This window comes from Myxine glutinosa, chromosome 6 (genome assembly GCF_964187855.1).
Source record: "Myxine glutinosa chromosome 6, kmMyxGlut1.1, whole genome shotgun sequence".
In the NCBI taxonomy this organism is placed as follows: domain Eukaryota; kingdom Metazoa; phylum Chordata; class Myxini; order Myxiniformes; family Myxinidae; genus Myxine; species Myxine glutinosa.
Window position 1 is genome coordinate 124,470,386 of NC_136266.1, and position 16,571 is coordinate 124,486,956.

At 43.8% G+C, this 16,571-nt stretch overlaps 1 protein-coding gene across 3 annotated transcripts in view; it reads right to left on the reverse strand.

Moving 5' to 3' along the window:
* Positions 1-7,557: 7,557 nt before the first annotated feature.
* Positions 7,558-16,571, reverse strand: part of LOC137430255 (beta-1,4 N-acetylgalactosaminyltransferase 1-like) — a 123,355-nt gene continuing 114,341 nt past the window's right edge. For 2 of the 3 annotated variants that reach the window (XM_078780463.1, XM_078780465.1), the window contains exons 9-10: positions 11,427-11,649; positions 7,558-9,130 (exon numbers count right to left, since the gene is read on the reverse strand). In XM_078780463.1, the coding sequence (XP_078636589.1) occupies positions 8,931-9,130; positions 11,427-11,649 (423 nt within the window). In that variant the 3' untranslated portion in view covers positions 7,558-8,930. The remainder of the gene's footprint in view (positions 9,131-11,426; positions 11,650-16,571) is intronic. The other variant, XR_013623859.1, reaches the window with a different exon arrangement.

Here is a 16,571-nt window from a genome sequence, read left to right on the forward strand (position 1 = left end):
TTGGCTTCCCAATTCATTTCTCAATCCGCCAATTTGCTTGCCCAATTGCTCCCCCATTTTGTTCATTTCCCATTTCGATTCTGTCATGCACGCCCTGATTTGTGCCATAAGCAGGTTCATATCTATTGGAGCCGCGGGCTCGACTGCTGCGGCCATGTGCGAGGCGCCGCCATTTTGTGCGCCTGAGACCACGTGCGAGATGCCGCCATTTTGCGTGCCTGCAACCCCCTCTACCCCACCTTCTTCAACCTCCTCCTCCATTACTCCCAATTGTTCCCTGGGGTCCCGGGTTGCCTCCAACCCTTCTTCTATCCCCTCATTCTCCCCCACCGGCATCCGATCGCCTTGATCATCCATGGCACGATTTACTTTGGATGTTCAATAAAAATTTCGACCGCTCAAAATTTTGACCAAATTTTTCAAGATGGATTTTAAAATTTGGTTCGGGCTTCAAATCCCACTCCCGGACACCAATTGTTGTGGATCCAGGGGTCGGCACTCCCCTTACCAAGGGGGAGTTAATCCCCTTGTCTTTTACACTGGGCGAGCCCCCAGCCCTGGAAACTATAACGCTCTTTTGCGGGGTTGAGATTGGCCAGAGTGATTGGTCAAGGTGGGCTCCCAAATACCTTTGCCAATCTCTCCACAAAACAGGGAGATAATTTCCGCTCGAACCACGGACACATGGAAATTGCCGAGCGGTTTAGCAATCCGCGATTTGAGCCGTTAGCAATCGACAAACCCGATTCAGAGCGATTGGCCAAATCGTGCCACCGGTACTCAATTGGGGAAAACACGAAAGTGATCAGATGAGAAGAAACCAAGGGGTAAAGAAAGAACAAAGATGATTTATTATACACAAGAATGAAGAGGAAATGAAAGGCAAGAGTATACAAGAAGAGGAAATGAAAGGACACAGGGCAAGCTTGCACTATACAGTCTTACTTAACACACCCAGGACAGAACAAACACACTTACACGGGAGGATGGGATGGCAGGGATGGTAGGAAGCGAAGGGTCCAGGTAGCGTTCAGCCGATGGGAAGCCGTCCAGGCTTCGGCCCCAATCCACGCTCCAGCTCTGTGGCGAAAACCTCGGCAGGCAGCTCCACGTATCGTTGGCCACGAGAGGACTTTACTTATAGCGGGGAGGAAATGCTTCGGCATACGTAATAGCTGGATCTTCCACGGAGCGCGCGCCCAACCAGTTCGTGCAACAACCACAAAGGACTCCTCGCTTCTCCGACTCTAATTATTCGGGCTCCCTCACTCATCTCTTGAAGTAGTCCCACGCGTCCGCTTATATTGGCCGCTCGCGTATTAAGCCGCCTGCTTTTAGGATACGCCCACCGGTGAGCTCTTGTCATACACTTGTCTGCGCACTCGGACGCGGCCATATTGACGATAGACCAGAAATCTAGACTTGTCACTGAAGATCACGTGATTCCAGTGTCCTGGCTGCCATTGACGGTGCCCTCTGGCCCACTGCAATTGGTGCTGGCGGTGTTGTCTGGTCAGACGTGGCTTTCTCAGGGGACGCCTGGCACGATAGCCTGGTTGAACCAGTCGTTGGTTGACTAGCCTTCTGGATACAGGCACATTTGTCAGTTGCTGCCACTCAGCCCTAAGCCGATTAGCTGACTTGGTACGGCCATTGCGGATTAACCGGTGCAGCTGGTGATCATCCTTGGAGACTTTTCCCGGATTGTTTTTTTTTTTCATCGTTCTGTTTGGATATTGTTGGAATATGTTTAAACCGCAGCCGTGATGCTGACGCCTCCCCCCCCACCCCCAGAATTTACATGTTTTAAACGTTTCCCAGTGTGTACCCTGGTCAGAATAGGTACACCGTATCCCTGCGTGTCGTAAGAGACGACTAAGAGGGTTGGCGTCAGGAAGGGCATCCGGCCATAAAAACATTGCCTCAAAAAGAGAACCATGACAATCACAAGTACATATGGGCAGGGTGCAGCCCGAAGTGGAGATCGGTTTCTGAGGTTTGGGACATGGAATGTGGGGACAATGACAGGGAGATCAGGAGAAGTGGTGGAAGTATTGGTCAGAAGAAGAGTGGACATATGTTGTGTGCAAGAGACGAGATGGAAGGGAAGTGGTGTGAGAATGGTGAAGGGTAGGCAGGGACAGAAATACAAGTTTGTGTGGCAAGGGTGCCCGGAGGGCGTGAATGGTGTTGGTGTCCTGTTTTCTGAGGAGTTTGTAGACAGTGTGGTGAGTGTGACTAGAGTGAGCGATAGGTTGATGATGGTGAAAATGATGATTGGAAAGCTCTTGGTGAACGTCATCTCGGGATATGCTCCGCAGGTTGGTCGAAGCGATGAAGAGAAGGACAAGTTCTGGTGTGCGATAGAGAAGCTGATGGAAAACGTGAAAGATGAGGAAGTTGTTGTGGTGGGAGGAGACCTGAATGGACATGTGGGAAGGAGTATGGATGGTTTTGAGGGAGTTCATGGGGGTTACGGATATGGTGTGAGAAATGGAGAAGGTGAAAGGATTTTGGAGTTTGCTGATGGAGCTGATTTGTTGATTTGTAATACTCAGTTCCAGAAAGAGGACAATAAGCTTGTTACATACACGTCAGATGGGTCGACGACAACCGTTGACTACCTGATGGTGCGTCGGCGAGATAGGGGGCACCTCCGGGACACAAAGGTGATCCCGGGGGAGGAGGCTGTTTCACAGCACCACTTGGTTGTCTGCGACATAAGGGTGAAAGGTGCGAGGAGAGCTCGGCGGGTGAAGTACCAACCGAGAATGAAGGTGTGGAGGTTGAAAGAGGTGACAGTAAGGGAGGCATTAAAAGAGAGGCTGAGTAGGGTAGAGGATGATGTGGTTGAGCTTGAAAGTGGTTGGATGTCAATGAAAGCTAGTCTGTTGGGAGCCGTTGGTGAGGTATGTGGATGGACAAAAGGACCACCGAGGCACTCGGAAACATGGTGGTGGGATGTTGAGGTTGGAAAGAGGATTGACGAGAAGAGGAAGAAGTTCAAAGAGTGGCAGAAGGCGAAGGGTACGGGAGCAGAAACAGCAGAGCATGAAAGTTATAAGGCAGCCAGGAAGGCTGCAAAGAAAGAGGTAGCAAAGGCGCAGGAGGCGTGTAGGAAAATGTTCGGAGAACGCTTGGATTCGGAAGAGGGTCAGAAAGCAGTATTCAGGATTGCAAAGCAGATAGCGAAAGAGAGGTGTGATGTAATGGGGGTGAGTTGCTTGAAGGATGAAGTGGGACAAATCGTTGTCGACCCAGATGGAATTAAAGGAAGATGGAAAAGATATATGGAAATGCTGTTGAATACAGAGAATGAATGGGATGGCAACATAGAGAGTAACCCAGTTTTAGGACCGGCAGAGAAGATAACTGAGAAGGAAGTTGAGGAAGCGATAAAAGCAATGAAGAGTGGAAAAGCGGGAGGGCCGACGGGAGTTGTGGGAGATATGTTGAAGGCAGCAGGAAGTTGGGGTGTGAAGAGAATGACAGAGATCTGTAATTTGGTGGTGAAAGAAGGCCGAATTCCAGTGGATTGGGAACTGAGTACCCTCTTCCCTCTATACAAGGGGAAAGGTGACCCTCTGGAGTGTGGCTCGTACCGAGCGATAAAGTTATTGGAGCATGGAATGAAGGTATTGGAAAGGGTGTTGGAGAGTAGGATAAGGAAGAAAGTGAAGATCGACGAAATGCAGTTTGGATTTATGCCAGGAAGAGGAACGACAGATGCGCTTTTCATTGTGAGGCAGTTGCAGGAGAAGTACATGAATAAGAGGAAGAAGTTGTTTTTTGGGTTTGTTGATCTGGAGAAAGCATTCGATAGGGTTCCACGCAAAGTATTGACATGGGCATTGAGGAAGTTAGGAGTGGAGGAATGGTTGATCAGAGTAGTGATGGCAATGTACAAAAGAGCACGCACAGCTGTAAGGACGAAGGACGGGAACAGTGGTGAGTTTGAGGTGAAGGTGGGAGTGCATCAGGGGTCGGTACTAAGTCGACTACTATTTGTAGCTGTGATGGAGGTGCTGGCTCAGACCGTAAAGGAGGGTTTACCGTGGGAGTTGTTGTATGCAGATGATCTGGTGTTGATTGCGGAAAGTATGGATGGACTGAAGGAAAAGATGAACAAGTGGAAGGAATGTAAGGAGACAAAAGGTCTGAAGGTGAATATCGGAAAGACAAAGGTGATGGCAAGTGGTAAAGCATGTGGTGAGGTGGAAAGAACTGGGAAGTGGCCGTGTGCTGTGTGTAGGAAGGGTGTCGGAGTGAACTCCATTCAATGTACAATGTGTGCTGAGTGGGTTCATCAAAAATGTAGTGGTCTGAGAGGGTCATTAACCAGTGTGGCAGCTACATTCAAATGTAAGGTGTGCACAGAGGGAGCTGAAGATGGAGGAAATGTTGAGTTGGATCTTGGAGACGGCGTGAAGCTGGAAGGTGTGAAAACATTTTGCTACCTCGGAGACATGCTGAATGGAGAAGGTGGATCAGACTCGGCAACGGTTGCTCGAGTGAGATGTGCATGGAAGAAGTTTCGGGAACTGAGTGGCGTGCTGATGAGGAGGAGAGTGTCGCTGAAGCTGAAGGGAAAGGTGTATGCTGCATGTGTGAGAAGTGTTATGATTTATGGGAGCGAGACATGGGTAATGAACGTAGAGCAGCAACGAAGGCTGGAAAGGGTGGAAATGCGAATGGTTCGATGGATGTGCGGAGTATCGTTGAGAGAGAGGAAGACAAATGATGAATTGCGAAAGATGATGGGAATATTGCCTGTGATTGATGCTGTGAAGAGGAACAGGTTGAGATGGTTTGGTCATGTATTGAGGAAGGATGAAAGTGACTGGTTGAGAAGAGTGATGGAAGTTAATGTAGAAGGAAGTAGAGGACGGGGGAAGACCGAGAAAGACTTGGCAAAAGATGGTGGAAGAAGAAATGCGGGCAAGGGGGTTAACAAGGAGAGATGCAGAAAATAGGGCAAAATGGAGAAGATTGTCATGGGGACCGCAAGGCTAACCCCCGCTCTAGCAGGGAACATAGCATTAAAATGCATGTTGTGTTGTTGTTGTTGGTGATCATCCCTCCTTGTGGTTCTGCAGGGACGTCCTGACTTCGGTATTGGAGTAGGGACACCCCTCTGAGCATTTCGTTTCAGGATCTTTGACACCTGACCTTGAGTGATGCCATACTGCCGAGCAATAGCATGCTGTTTCATGCCGGAATTTCGTAAAGCCGCCACTAAATGACAAACAGCATTGTCGAGTTGACGGACCATCTCCAGGGGAAGCGGCAATAACTTTTATAGATGTGCAGCAGTTGTTTTCCACTAATACAGAACGCAACAACCCTTATATACCCGATTGTGAAACCAATCGTCAAATGTACCTGTCCGTACATTTTGTCACGCCACCTGTGATATAATCCTGTTATTGACTTCTTGCTGCGACAGACAATCAGTGACATGGTTCTTTTAACAAAGAAATCTCCGAAGCGTAAAAGAAACTCACCAGATTGATATACCGAGTTCAGAAAGTAAACCCAAGTCAGGAAAAAAAAAATTCCATATTAAATGCCAAGTCTGCATATAAATGTTAATATATATATATTTATAAACAGGAATCAAATTCCTGTGAGGGGCTAAGTGTGCAAAAATTCTTACAACACGGGGCTCGAACCACGGACCTCCATTGATTACGCGTCAACAGCCCAATGCACAATTGAGCCAGCCGTAATCTCCTCAGAACTTTTCCACACTTAACACTGCGAGCTTTATAATGGCCGATGTCTTACATGCCTGCAGAGCAGACCCCGAATGTGAGCGTAAGTATATGTATGCATATGTATATATGCAGAAGTTCATTGAAGATTAACTCAATTTTTATAAACAGGAATTAAATTCCTGCGAGGGGCTAAGTGTGAAAAAATTCTGACTCAACACGGGGCTCCAACCACGGACCTCCATTGATTACGCGTCAACAGTCCACTGCGCTATTGAGCCAGCCGTAATCTCCTCAGAACTTTTCCACACTTAACACTGCGAGCTTCATAATGGCTGATGTCTTACGTGCCTGCTCGCAGACCCCAAATGTGAGCATATGTATATGTATGCGTATGTATGTGTGTGTATGCAGAAGTGCATTAAAGATTAACTCAATTTTTATAAACAGGAATCAAATTCCTGCGAGGGGCTAAGTGTGAAAAACTTCTGACAACACGGGGCTCCAACCACGGACCTCCATTGATTATGCGTCAACAGCCCACTGCGCTATTGAGCCAGCCGTAATCTCCTCAGAACTCGAAAATTCTATAATACTATATAAATAGGAATTTTTATTAATCTACTCTGAAGAGTAAAGCCGGCCCCATGTAGTGGAGTGGGGACCAAAAGGAGGGACTGGACTATGATTTGCTATCGGAGACGAAAAATGAATGATTCTGAAACGAGCAAAAAGAGTTGAGCTATTATGAGTTTTTAGGCTATGATACCAAATCACGGGCCAGTCCCTCCTTTTGGTCCCTACTCATGATATCTCAAAAAGATGTGGATGAGCTGTGACAAAACGAGGTGGATGAGTTGGTTCAGTGACAAGAACAAACAAACCCATTAGATTTTGATTCAGGTATGGATCCAGATCCGACCTGTCAGTGAGATACAAAATGTAAACTGTTCAGCCTGGCAGAGGTGTGCTCTCTACCGAGTGATGTTATAGTTGCCATTGGAACTGCCATTTTAACTTAAATTTGTATATTTAAATTGAAATACTGAAAAAACACTAAACCATTGCATGAATTATAAATGGTCCCTATGGATGGTCCCTGACATGCATCATGTGTGAGGAGATTTGTCCCCACTACCCTATTGGAGGAGAAGTGCTAGACGCTAAGCATATCCATACAGTGTGAAAGAAAGAAAGGGTGGCTTTTTGATATGACAAATGGTGATATGTATGTTTCGTTTGGGGTAGCTAGTTTAAGGGCTTAACCACCATTTGTATAAGTGTGTGTGTTCAAATTTAGTTGTCTTTGTACCGCCACGAGGGAATGGTTTTGTTTAATTAAGTAGTAGATAAGGGAAGACATCCTGTTCCTCTATTACAAGTCTGTGATCCGGGGACTCCTTTTCGCTCACACCTACCTGGAGTGAGGTTTTGGGGGTTGGGGGTAGGTGTCGGGTGGAAGGGGAGATTAATCCCAGCCAACTACACGGATGTCCTATGCTGCCAACGCACTCAAAGAAACTGACTCCCAACTGCACAAACCAAATGCACCAAACACGTGGCCTCATGGCATGCCCCTTTAGTTACATCTGCTTGCTTGCATGGCCCTGCGTTGGATAGTTTAGACTCATAGGAGAGTATATATCAACACTGGACCAGTGCACTCTATTCTCACTGAAACATTGGACATGGAAAACGGTTCTGCATTGCAAGTGGTCAGAATGTTGACTGCTGATCACGAGATAGCTTAACTTGATATTTTCAGGAAGCAACTGTACCTTTTCCTTGGTCATTTTGTCTTGAAGATCAATGTATGTTGTGCTGCACTCATGGAGTTGTCATTAATTATATGGTTCAAGTTTTATTTCAGAATATTTATTGCTGTGAAAGATAAACTAATTTGCTAACCCATCATCAACAACCCTCTTACACTGTATTTGGAGGTGTTTTAAGTTTTATTCATACCATTCACCTTGCATTTAATAAAATCCAAAAGCATGAATCTTCAGATATTCAATTAAAAATACCGTGCTAAAGTACACAGCACGAGTTGAATTGAAGCGACAATGCACCTGTTAAAATAGGTTTTAAAATCACAGTAAAGAAAATGCGATAAAATACTACCAAACATTCATTCCATACGAACAACCCATAGATACGAACAACCTTACATTTCCATTAAATACATTTCCCTGAAATACCTTTAAGCAATGACTTTTGACATACAAGAGGTAATAAGGCTTATTGCAAATTCCTGAGTTGCAAATATTCATGAATAAAATCACTCAATCCCTGATTATTTAATGATGCCGATCTACATCAGTGATGTGTGCATAGTAACCAAGAACCATATCACCTGTAGGTTGCTTCGGGACTTTGGCATGCCAAACCGTCGTGTTTCTTTACAAACACAATTGGAATTCCGAACTGGACATTTCACTTTGCCTCCATACAATTCCACAATAAATTTTTTATTCATATTCTTTGCTTGAGTTTTTACATTCAGTAGAACAACAAACCCTGGATTTGTGTTTATTCTTATCTTTGCTACAATTACCTCGATTTTTGTTCTCGTGATGGATACTTGTCCTGCAGGGAAAGTTTGATCATGTTAGCCATGTTAAAGCACTTCTTGGAACCCAATCGGAAAATCTGGTGTTTTGGAAACATAACCAGTTGGCAGTCCCTGTGATTAGTTCACAAGTTGGTCTATCGGGCCGAAATAGAGTAGAGGAAAGCCTCTGGGCTTGTAGCAGCAATATGTAGATATTTCATGCACCAAATATTGAGCTTGTGAAGTCGAATACACTTTGATATGTGTTTGAAATTAAAGTTGTGTGTCTTATGATTGTTTGTGGTCAAATTGCAAAATGGAGCGGTAACTCAAATTTGGTGTTCACGCATAGATACATACATGCAGCGGACAATTCTTACACCGTGAGCATATCATCATTCTTGGGATTGTGTGAACAGGTGTTTTCCCAGGCAAATTCTTACTGTAAGCTCCTGAGTATGATGATGTTTGAGGTATCCATTTCATTCCTACTCTCATTTTGAATGTACTAACCAAAATTAATTTTGGGCCCGAATTCATGTCAGTGTTTGGACACATGGTTCATTGTCACTTTGAAATTTAATAAGATAGGTATAATAGTAAAGCATAATTATAAGAGTTTTGGTGATGATAGATGTTCATTGTAACTCATTCTTGAATATTCACCAAAGCATACATGTCAATCTGTTCTTAAATGCCAAATTTTTTAGGGCTTGAGTTTTGAAACCAATATTGTTGAGAACTTGTCGGAAGGAATTGTACCTCCTTTGCATTGAGGGATTTTTTAGTTGACTTTCATGTCCTATTTTCACATAGTCGCAGGAAGCAACTTGCAGTTCACCAAGCCCATCGATGAAGAATTCTGCAGCAGCCACGCAAAACAAAATGCATGCAATTAGTGCATAATATAACAATTGTGGAGGGACTTTTACACATCTTAGAAATAATTTCAAATATTTCTGCATTTGTTTGTGATTGTATCATGGCCGAATCATTAGCACCTCGAGGCCCCCAGGTTGTGGGTGTAGATACTTCAGAATCTGCGCTTAGCACCTAGAGGCCTTATGCTACTGAATGTTGGCCTTGAAGGCCATTTTGAGACCACCATCGACCACTATAAAGTGTATATTGGGACGTGCGGTCAAGCAGTGCTTCCACCGGCTCACAGGCAAAATGTTACAACTATAAGGCCAATAACTCTAAAGCTTTCAAACATCCAACTCCTCCCGAAAGCAGTGTTGGGTAACCTTTCCCCCGCCCCTAGTATTCAATGAATTATGGATGAAGCTGCTCTCGTTCAATGCAAGAAGAGATCATTTGAATGACAGGGGTACAAAATGTAGGTTCCAGCAATTTCAATAACTCAGAGCCCAACTCAGTTGGTTACCAAACCAGGCATGCTGCGAGAGAAATTCTAACAAAGAAAAATAAATAAGTTTATTTTAAAAGCTCATTTTGACCAAAAAATTCTAAAAGTAAACAAGTCAAGAACCCAATGACCATTCTGACAGAACTACAGAGATTCCTTGGTTGAGATGGGAGAACCTCCCCGAAGGACAACAGTCTCTGCAGCAATTCACAAATCTCAGGTTTATGAGAGAGTTGTCAGACGGAAATCACTCCTGAGAAAAAGGCACATGACAGCATGCCTGGAGTTTACAAAAAGGCAAGTGAGAGAATCTGAATGAATGCATAAGACAAAAGATGCGGTGGTCTGAAGGGACGAAAATTGAACTCTTTGGCCTGAATGCAAAGCGCTTTGTGTGGCGGACACCGAGCACGGCTCACCAGCCATCTAATACCACCCCTACCGCGAAGCGAAATGGCAACGATTTACGTTCCAACAGGACAATGACTCCAATCATATCGCCAAAGCAACACTGGAATGGCTTCAGAACAAGAATGTGAAAGTGTGGCCCAGGCAGTGTGTGGCCCAGGTAAAGCTCAGACTTGAATTCCATTGACAATCCGTGGAAAGACGTGAAAGACGTCTGTGAACAGCAAAGACGTGATTGCTGTTCACAGACGATCTCAATCCAACTTGACCGAGCTTAAGCAAATCTGCAAGAAAGAATGGGAGAAACTCCCCAAATCCAGATGTGCGAATTTCTAAAAAAATATATCAGTTTGAACATTATGCGGTATTATGTGTACATCAGTGACCAAAAAATTCTGAATTTCATCCATTTTAAATTCAGGCTGTAACACAACATAATGTGAAAAAAGTGAAGGGATGTGAATACTTTCTGAAGGCACTACCTAGCCGGACCTCGCCTCTGAACCGCTGCCCTCCTGACAGCACCAGTACCATCCTGATGAGATTGGGACACTCTGGTCATCAACCAGCAGCACTGCCCAGGCTGACTGCTGGACCTACTAATTAAGCCTGTTATCATAATCAGACACTAACCTAGACTGTTATCATCATCATATGAGTGTGCACACACCCGCACCGCTCTTTCTACACTACCTCCACTCCTCCCCCTGCCTGCTCCTCTCCTTCCACATCCAACTCCTCTCCACCACCCTCGAGGCACTCATCCCTGTGGGGTTTCAGTTTCAGGTGTGGGGTTTCAGTCCACCACACTCACTCCCTCTTCTCTTTCTCCCCTCCCCCAACCCCACCCCACTCCCTCCATATTTTCTTCCTCCTCCCAACCCTCACACTCCCCTTCCTTTTTTCCACGCTCTCGTTAATACATTAAAATCGTGCCTATTCAGCTTACAACAAGTAAATGCTTTTCACAAGAATCACTCAGTTCAAAAGCTAATCAGTTGAACCCTCAGCACACTCGTGCAAATATGCTCCTCGACTCTCACGATCGGTCCTCCCGCTAGTTGGTTGGGTGCCCCGCAGTGAAAAAAGGGATCAGCTCGGATACGTGCCGACAATATTATACAACATGTGGAGAAACAAGGGATTCGGACAATATAATACAACATGTGGAGAAACAAGGGATTGGGACAATATAATACAACATGTGGAGAAACAAGGGATTGTCTCTGGTACATGCCAAAGGCATGAGGACCATGTAGAGAAACTCCGACTTCGTTCCTCAAGCAAATTTACCAACACCTTCCTCTTCTCCCGGATCCGCAACTCCCATGGTGTATACATTATCACCCTTAAACCAGGTAGACAGTTGATAGCATTGTACCTGTGTGTGCGATTCGGCTGAGCTGTGGATCAAAGCCGACAGCACGGACACGGTCTGTCTTGGCCATGAAGAAGTTGACTACAACATCGGTGATAACGCAGCCAGGGAATCCTTGAAGATCATGGTAGTAACCTTGCAGTCGTTTCACACAGAAGCCATCTTCTATTTCTGGTGATACTTTCAATTTGCGTCGGAAAGTATTGCCTGTAACTGATCCGCCAACCTGCAGGTACCACAGATCAATACAAGTTAGTCCAAACATGACAGCGGAATATTTCATCAATGTGTTTATCCAGATGCCACAGTGTATTGGCATAGGTCTTGGCTACAAGTTATTTTCAAGTTATATGCAACAGATGCCAAAACATCCTGTTGTAGGAGTCCCACAGCAGCATCAATTGAGGTCCATAACAGGGTAGTTGTTCATGGTAGCACGCTTTGAGCTGTTACAGTGCAGCTATAGAACCCATGACCTAAGGAGGAACAAGATCACAAGGCCTTATATAATAATCAAAAGATGTAATGTTCGTCTGAGTCGGTCTGAAGCTCTGCCAGACCATATGTGGCATCAGAAAAACGTTATTTCGTGTATTTTATCATTAATGGATGTTAAGGAATACATTTGTACCATCAAATAATATTTATAATCAACGTAAGCACCCAAAACCCAAAATGGTGAAAATACCTTTTCAGGTGTGGGGTGCAGGAGCTCTGCTCGTCATTTATTTTTTCAACTTTATTCGGCTCATTGTTCGCTCAGCTGGAATGTCGTTCCGGGAAGCTTATCTGATGGTGCGTTGTCAGTCCGAAAACACTTGCAACTTCTCTGAAACTGCTGATGGGATTGTGACCATTCTTGGCTAAAATGATATTTCCGATGTTGAAACTCAAGTTTGTTCACTGCATTTAATAAATCTGGATCAAACGGGGTCTACCGGTGGTCAACATGGGCCCAGGTTTTAACCTCTAAAATACGCATTTGCTTTCTTCTCAAACTGCACATGCAATTCTGATGAAACGTGACCACAACCTTCATCATCCATGACATACGCAAGTTTGTTGACGGCAATATAACAGTTGTGGTTTAAGGACATCTGCGGGGGATGGGTGAGGGGTTGGGTTCCCCCCTCCCACCAAAATATATTTTTTATGGGGTTAAAGTCTTATGATTATGTTAATATGATTATATATTCTGCCCTGTCTCATAGTCCATTGAAATTGGTTTAAATACTGTGATACCTTTTTTAATCAATTAAGTCAGTGTGGTATACTGCTTTGTTCTACCAGGTGATCGTTTTTGATCGAAAGCTGAGTCGATCACCCAGGGGCATTGCTCCTATTTTTTTTTAAATATGGTGCCACTAGTGTGTCATACTTAGCTGGTGTTCTGAGTTTGAATGTTTTGTATGGTGCAATTTTGTGTTGCTCTGTGCTGAGAATTTCCATGTTTAGGCGATGTGCAGATTTAAATGTGGGATGATTCTCAACAGATATTTCATTTTCAATATCCTTTGGTTGAATAAGCAAAATGTCAAAATATAATCAGATGTATTTGCAGCTGTAAGCGTGTCATCCTGAAGTCATCATTGCAAAGATTAAGAATACCAGTTCCTGAAAAACCTTCAGTGAGATTTTATGGGCAGATGGCATTCCTGTTAATCTCGAGTTTAGGCCACATGTCATATAGGTGAAGGACGTCACAGTAGCGAATACCAAACACAAACTTCTTCAGCAAGTCAATAACCTCAGGGCTTCTTGTTAATTCATGAAGCATCAGCGAAAGCTTAGTCTTGCAAAAACTTAGTCCAGAGAAAGTTTAGTCCAGCAAAAGCTTCGTCTCGAGAATGCTTAGTCGAGACTCCAGAGAATACTTTGTCCAGAAAAAGCTTAGTCGATTGAAAGCTTAGTCTAGCAAAAGCTTAGTCGAGAGAAAGCTTAGTCGAGAGAAAGCTTAGTCAAGAGAAAGCCTAGTCGAGAGAAAGCTTAGTCGAGAGAAAGCATAGTCGAGAGAAAGCCTAGTCTCGAGAAACCTTATTCTGGAGAAAGCTTAGTCGAGAGAAAGCTTATTCTAGAGAAAGCTTAGTCAAGTGAAAGCTTAGTCGAGATAAAGCTTATTCTAGAGAAAGCTTATTCTAGAGAAAGCTTAGTCGAAAGAAAGCTTAGTCAAGAGAAAGCTTAGTCTCAATAAAGCTTAGTCGAGAGAAAGCTTAGTCGAGAGAAAGCATGGCCGAGAGAAAGCCTAGTCTCGAGAAAGCTTATTGTGGAGAAAGCTTATTCTGGAAAAAAAAGTTTAGTCTGGAGAAAGCTTAGTCTAGAGAAAGCTTAGTCCAGCAAAAGCTTATTCTAGAGAAAGTTTAGTCTGGCAAAAGCTTAGTCTAGCGAACGCTTTGTCGAGAAAAAGCTTAGTCTAGACAAAGCTTGGTCTAGTGAGCTTAGTCGAAAGAAAGCTTAGTCGAGAGAAAGCTTAGTCGAGAGAAAGCTTAGTCGAGAGAAAGCTTAGTCGAGAGAAAGCTTATTCTAGAGAAAGCTAAGTCGAGAGAAAGCTTAGTCAAGAGAAAGCTTAGTGGAGAGAAAGCTTAGTCAATGGAAAGCTTAGTCGAGAGAAAGCTTAGTCGAGAGAACGCTTATTCTAGAGAAAGCTTTGTCGAAAGAAAGCTTAGTCTTGAGAAAGCTTAGTCGAGAGAAAGCTTTGTCGAGAGAAAGCATGGTCGAGAGAAAGCCGAGTCTCGAGAAAGCTTATTCTGGAGAAAGCTTAGTCTCGAGAAAGCTTAGTCCAGCAAAAGCTTATTCTAGAGAAAGCTTAGTCTGGCAAAAGCTTAGTCAAGAGAAAGCTTAGTCTAGGCAAAGCTTGGTCTAGTGAGCTTAGTCGAAAGAAAGCTTAGTCGAGAGAAAGCTTAGTCGAGAGAAAGCTTATTCGAGATAAAGCTTAGTCGAGAGAAAGCTTAGTCGAGAGAAAGCTTAGTGGAGAGAAAGCTTAGTCAATTGAATGCTTAGTCGAGAGAAAGCTTCGTCAATGGAAAGCTTAGTCTAGAGAAAGCGTAGTCTAGACTCTAGAGAAAGCTTAGTCAAGAGAAAGGTTAGTCCAGCAAAAACTTAATCTAGAGAAAGCTTAGTCTAGAGAAAGCTTAGTCCAGAGAAAGCTTCGTCAAGCAAAAGCTGAGTCTAGAGAAAGCTTAGCCTAGAGAAAGCTTAGTCAAGAGAAAGCTTAGTTGAGAGAAAGCTTAGTCAAGAGAAAGCTTCGTCTCGAGAAAGCTTAGTCGAGAGAAAGCATTGTCGAGAGAAAGCCTCGTCTCGAGAAAGCTTATTCTGGAGAAAGCTTAGTCCAGCAAAAGCTTAGTATAGAGAAAGCTTAGTCGAGAGAAAGCTCAGTCTAGAGGAAGCTTAGTCTAGAGAAAGCTTAGTCCAGCAAAGGCTTCATCGAGAGAAAGCTTAGTCTAGAGAAAGCTTCATCCAGCAAAAGCTTAGTCTTGAGAAAGCTTAGTCTAGAGAAAGCTTAGTTTAGAGAAAGCTTAGTCTGGAGAAAGCTTAGTCTCGAGAAAGCTTAGTCGAGAGAAAGCTTAGTCGAGAGAAAGCTTAGTCGAGAGAAAGCTTATTCTAGAGAAAGCTAAGTCGAGAGAAAGCTTAGTCAAGAGAAAGCTTAGTGGAGAGAAAGCTTAGTCAATGGAAAGCTTAGTCGAGAGAAAGCTTAGTCGAGAGAACGCTTATTCTAGAGAAAGCTTTGTCGAAAGAAAGCTTAGTCTTGAGAAAGCTTAGTCGAGAGAAAGCTTTGTCGAGAGAAAGCATGGTCGAGAGAAAGCCGAGTCTCGAGAAAGCTTATTCTGGAGAAAGCTTAGTCTCGAGAAAGCTTAGTCCAGCAAAAGCTTATTCTAGAGAAAGCTTAGTCTGGCAAAAGCTTAGTCAAGAGAAAGCTTAGTCTAGGCAAAGCTTGGTCTAGTGAGCTTAGTCGAAAGAAAGCTTAGTCGAGAGAAAGCTTAGTCGAGAGAAAGCTTATTCGAGATAAAGCTTAGTCGAGAGAAAGCTTAGTCGAGAGAAAGCTTAGTGGAGAGAAAGCTTAGTCAATTGAATGCTTAGTCGAGAGAAAGCTTCGTCAATGGAAAGCTTAGTCTAGAGAAAGCGTAGTCTAGACTCTAGAGAAAGCTTAGTCAAGAGAAAGGTTAGTCCAGCAAAAACTTAATCTAGAGAAAGCTTAGTCTAGAGAAAGCTTAGTCCAGAGAAAGCTTCGTCAAGCAAAAGCTGAGTCTAGAGAAAGCTTAGCCTAGAGAAAGCTTAGTCAAGAGAAAGCTTAGTTGAGAGAAAGCTTAGTCAAGAGAAAGCTTCGTCTCGAGAAAGCTTAGTCGAGAGAAAGCATTGTCGAGAGAAAGCCTCGTCTCGAGAAAGCTTATTCTGGAGAAAGCTTAGTCCAGCAAAAGCTTAGTATAGAGAAAGCTTAGTCGAGAGAAAGCTCAGTCTAGAGGAAGCTTAGTCTAGAGAAAGCTTAGTCCAGCAAAGGCTTCATCGAGAGAAAGCTTAGTCTAGAGAAAGCTTCATCCAGCAAAAGCTTAGTCTTGAGAAAGCTTAGTCTAGAGAAAGCTTAGTTTAGAGAAAGCTTAGTCTGGAGAAAGCTTAGTCTCGAGAAAGCTTAGTCGAGAGAAAACTTAGTCTCGAGAATGCTTAGTCCAGCAAAAGCTTAGTCTTAGTTTGGGTTTGAACGATCACTTCTGAATGGTGAACTTTATCACCCTTCTTCTGAACTTTATTACACTTCTTCTGAAATTTATTACTATTCTTCTTCTGAACGTATCACGTTCTTGAACGATCACGACAATAGGCTGTACAAAGGCATGTGTCCAGGAAATAGGAAAAGTTTGGCTTTTTAAACAAATGAGCAAGCACGGGAGCAGGTTCTGAAGCAAACTCCTTCAAGACACGAGGAGAAATGCCATCTTATCCGTATGTGTTTCCTAAGTCCAGAGAAAGAAGTATTTTTTGACTGCATGAAAAGAGATTGGTAGGGAAGGGCATAGGATTGGTAAAGGGTGCATCAGAGGGAGATGGAATGTTCGAGTCATCCAGTGCGGAATTAGAGGAAAAAAGAGAACCGAAAAGAGTTGCTTTATCAGACGGAGAAACATTAACAGTATCATTGAAATGGAACAGCGAAGGAAA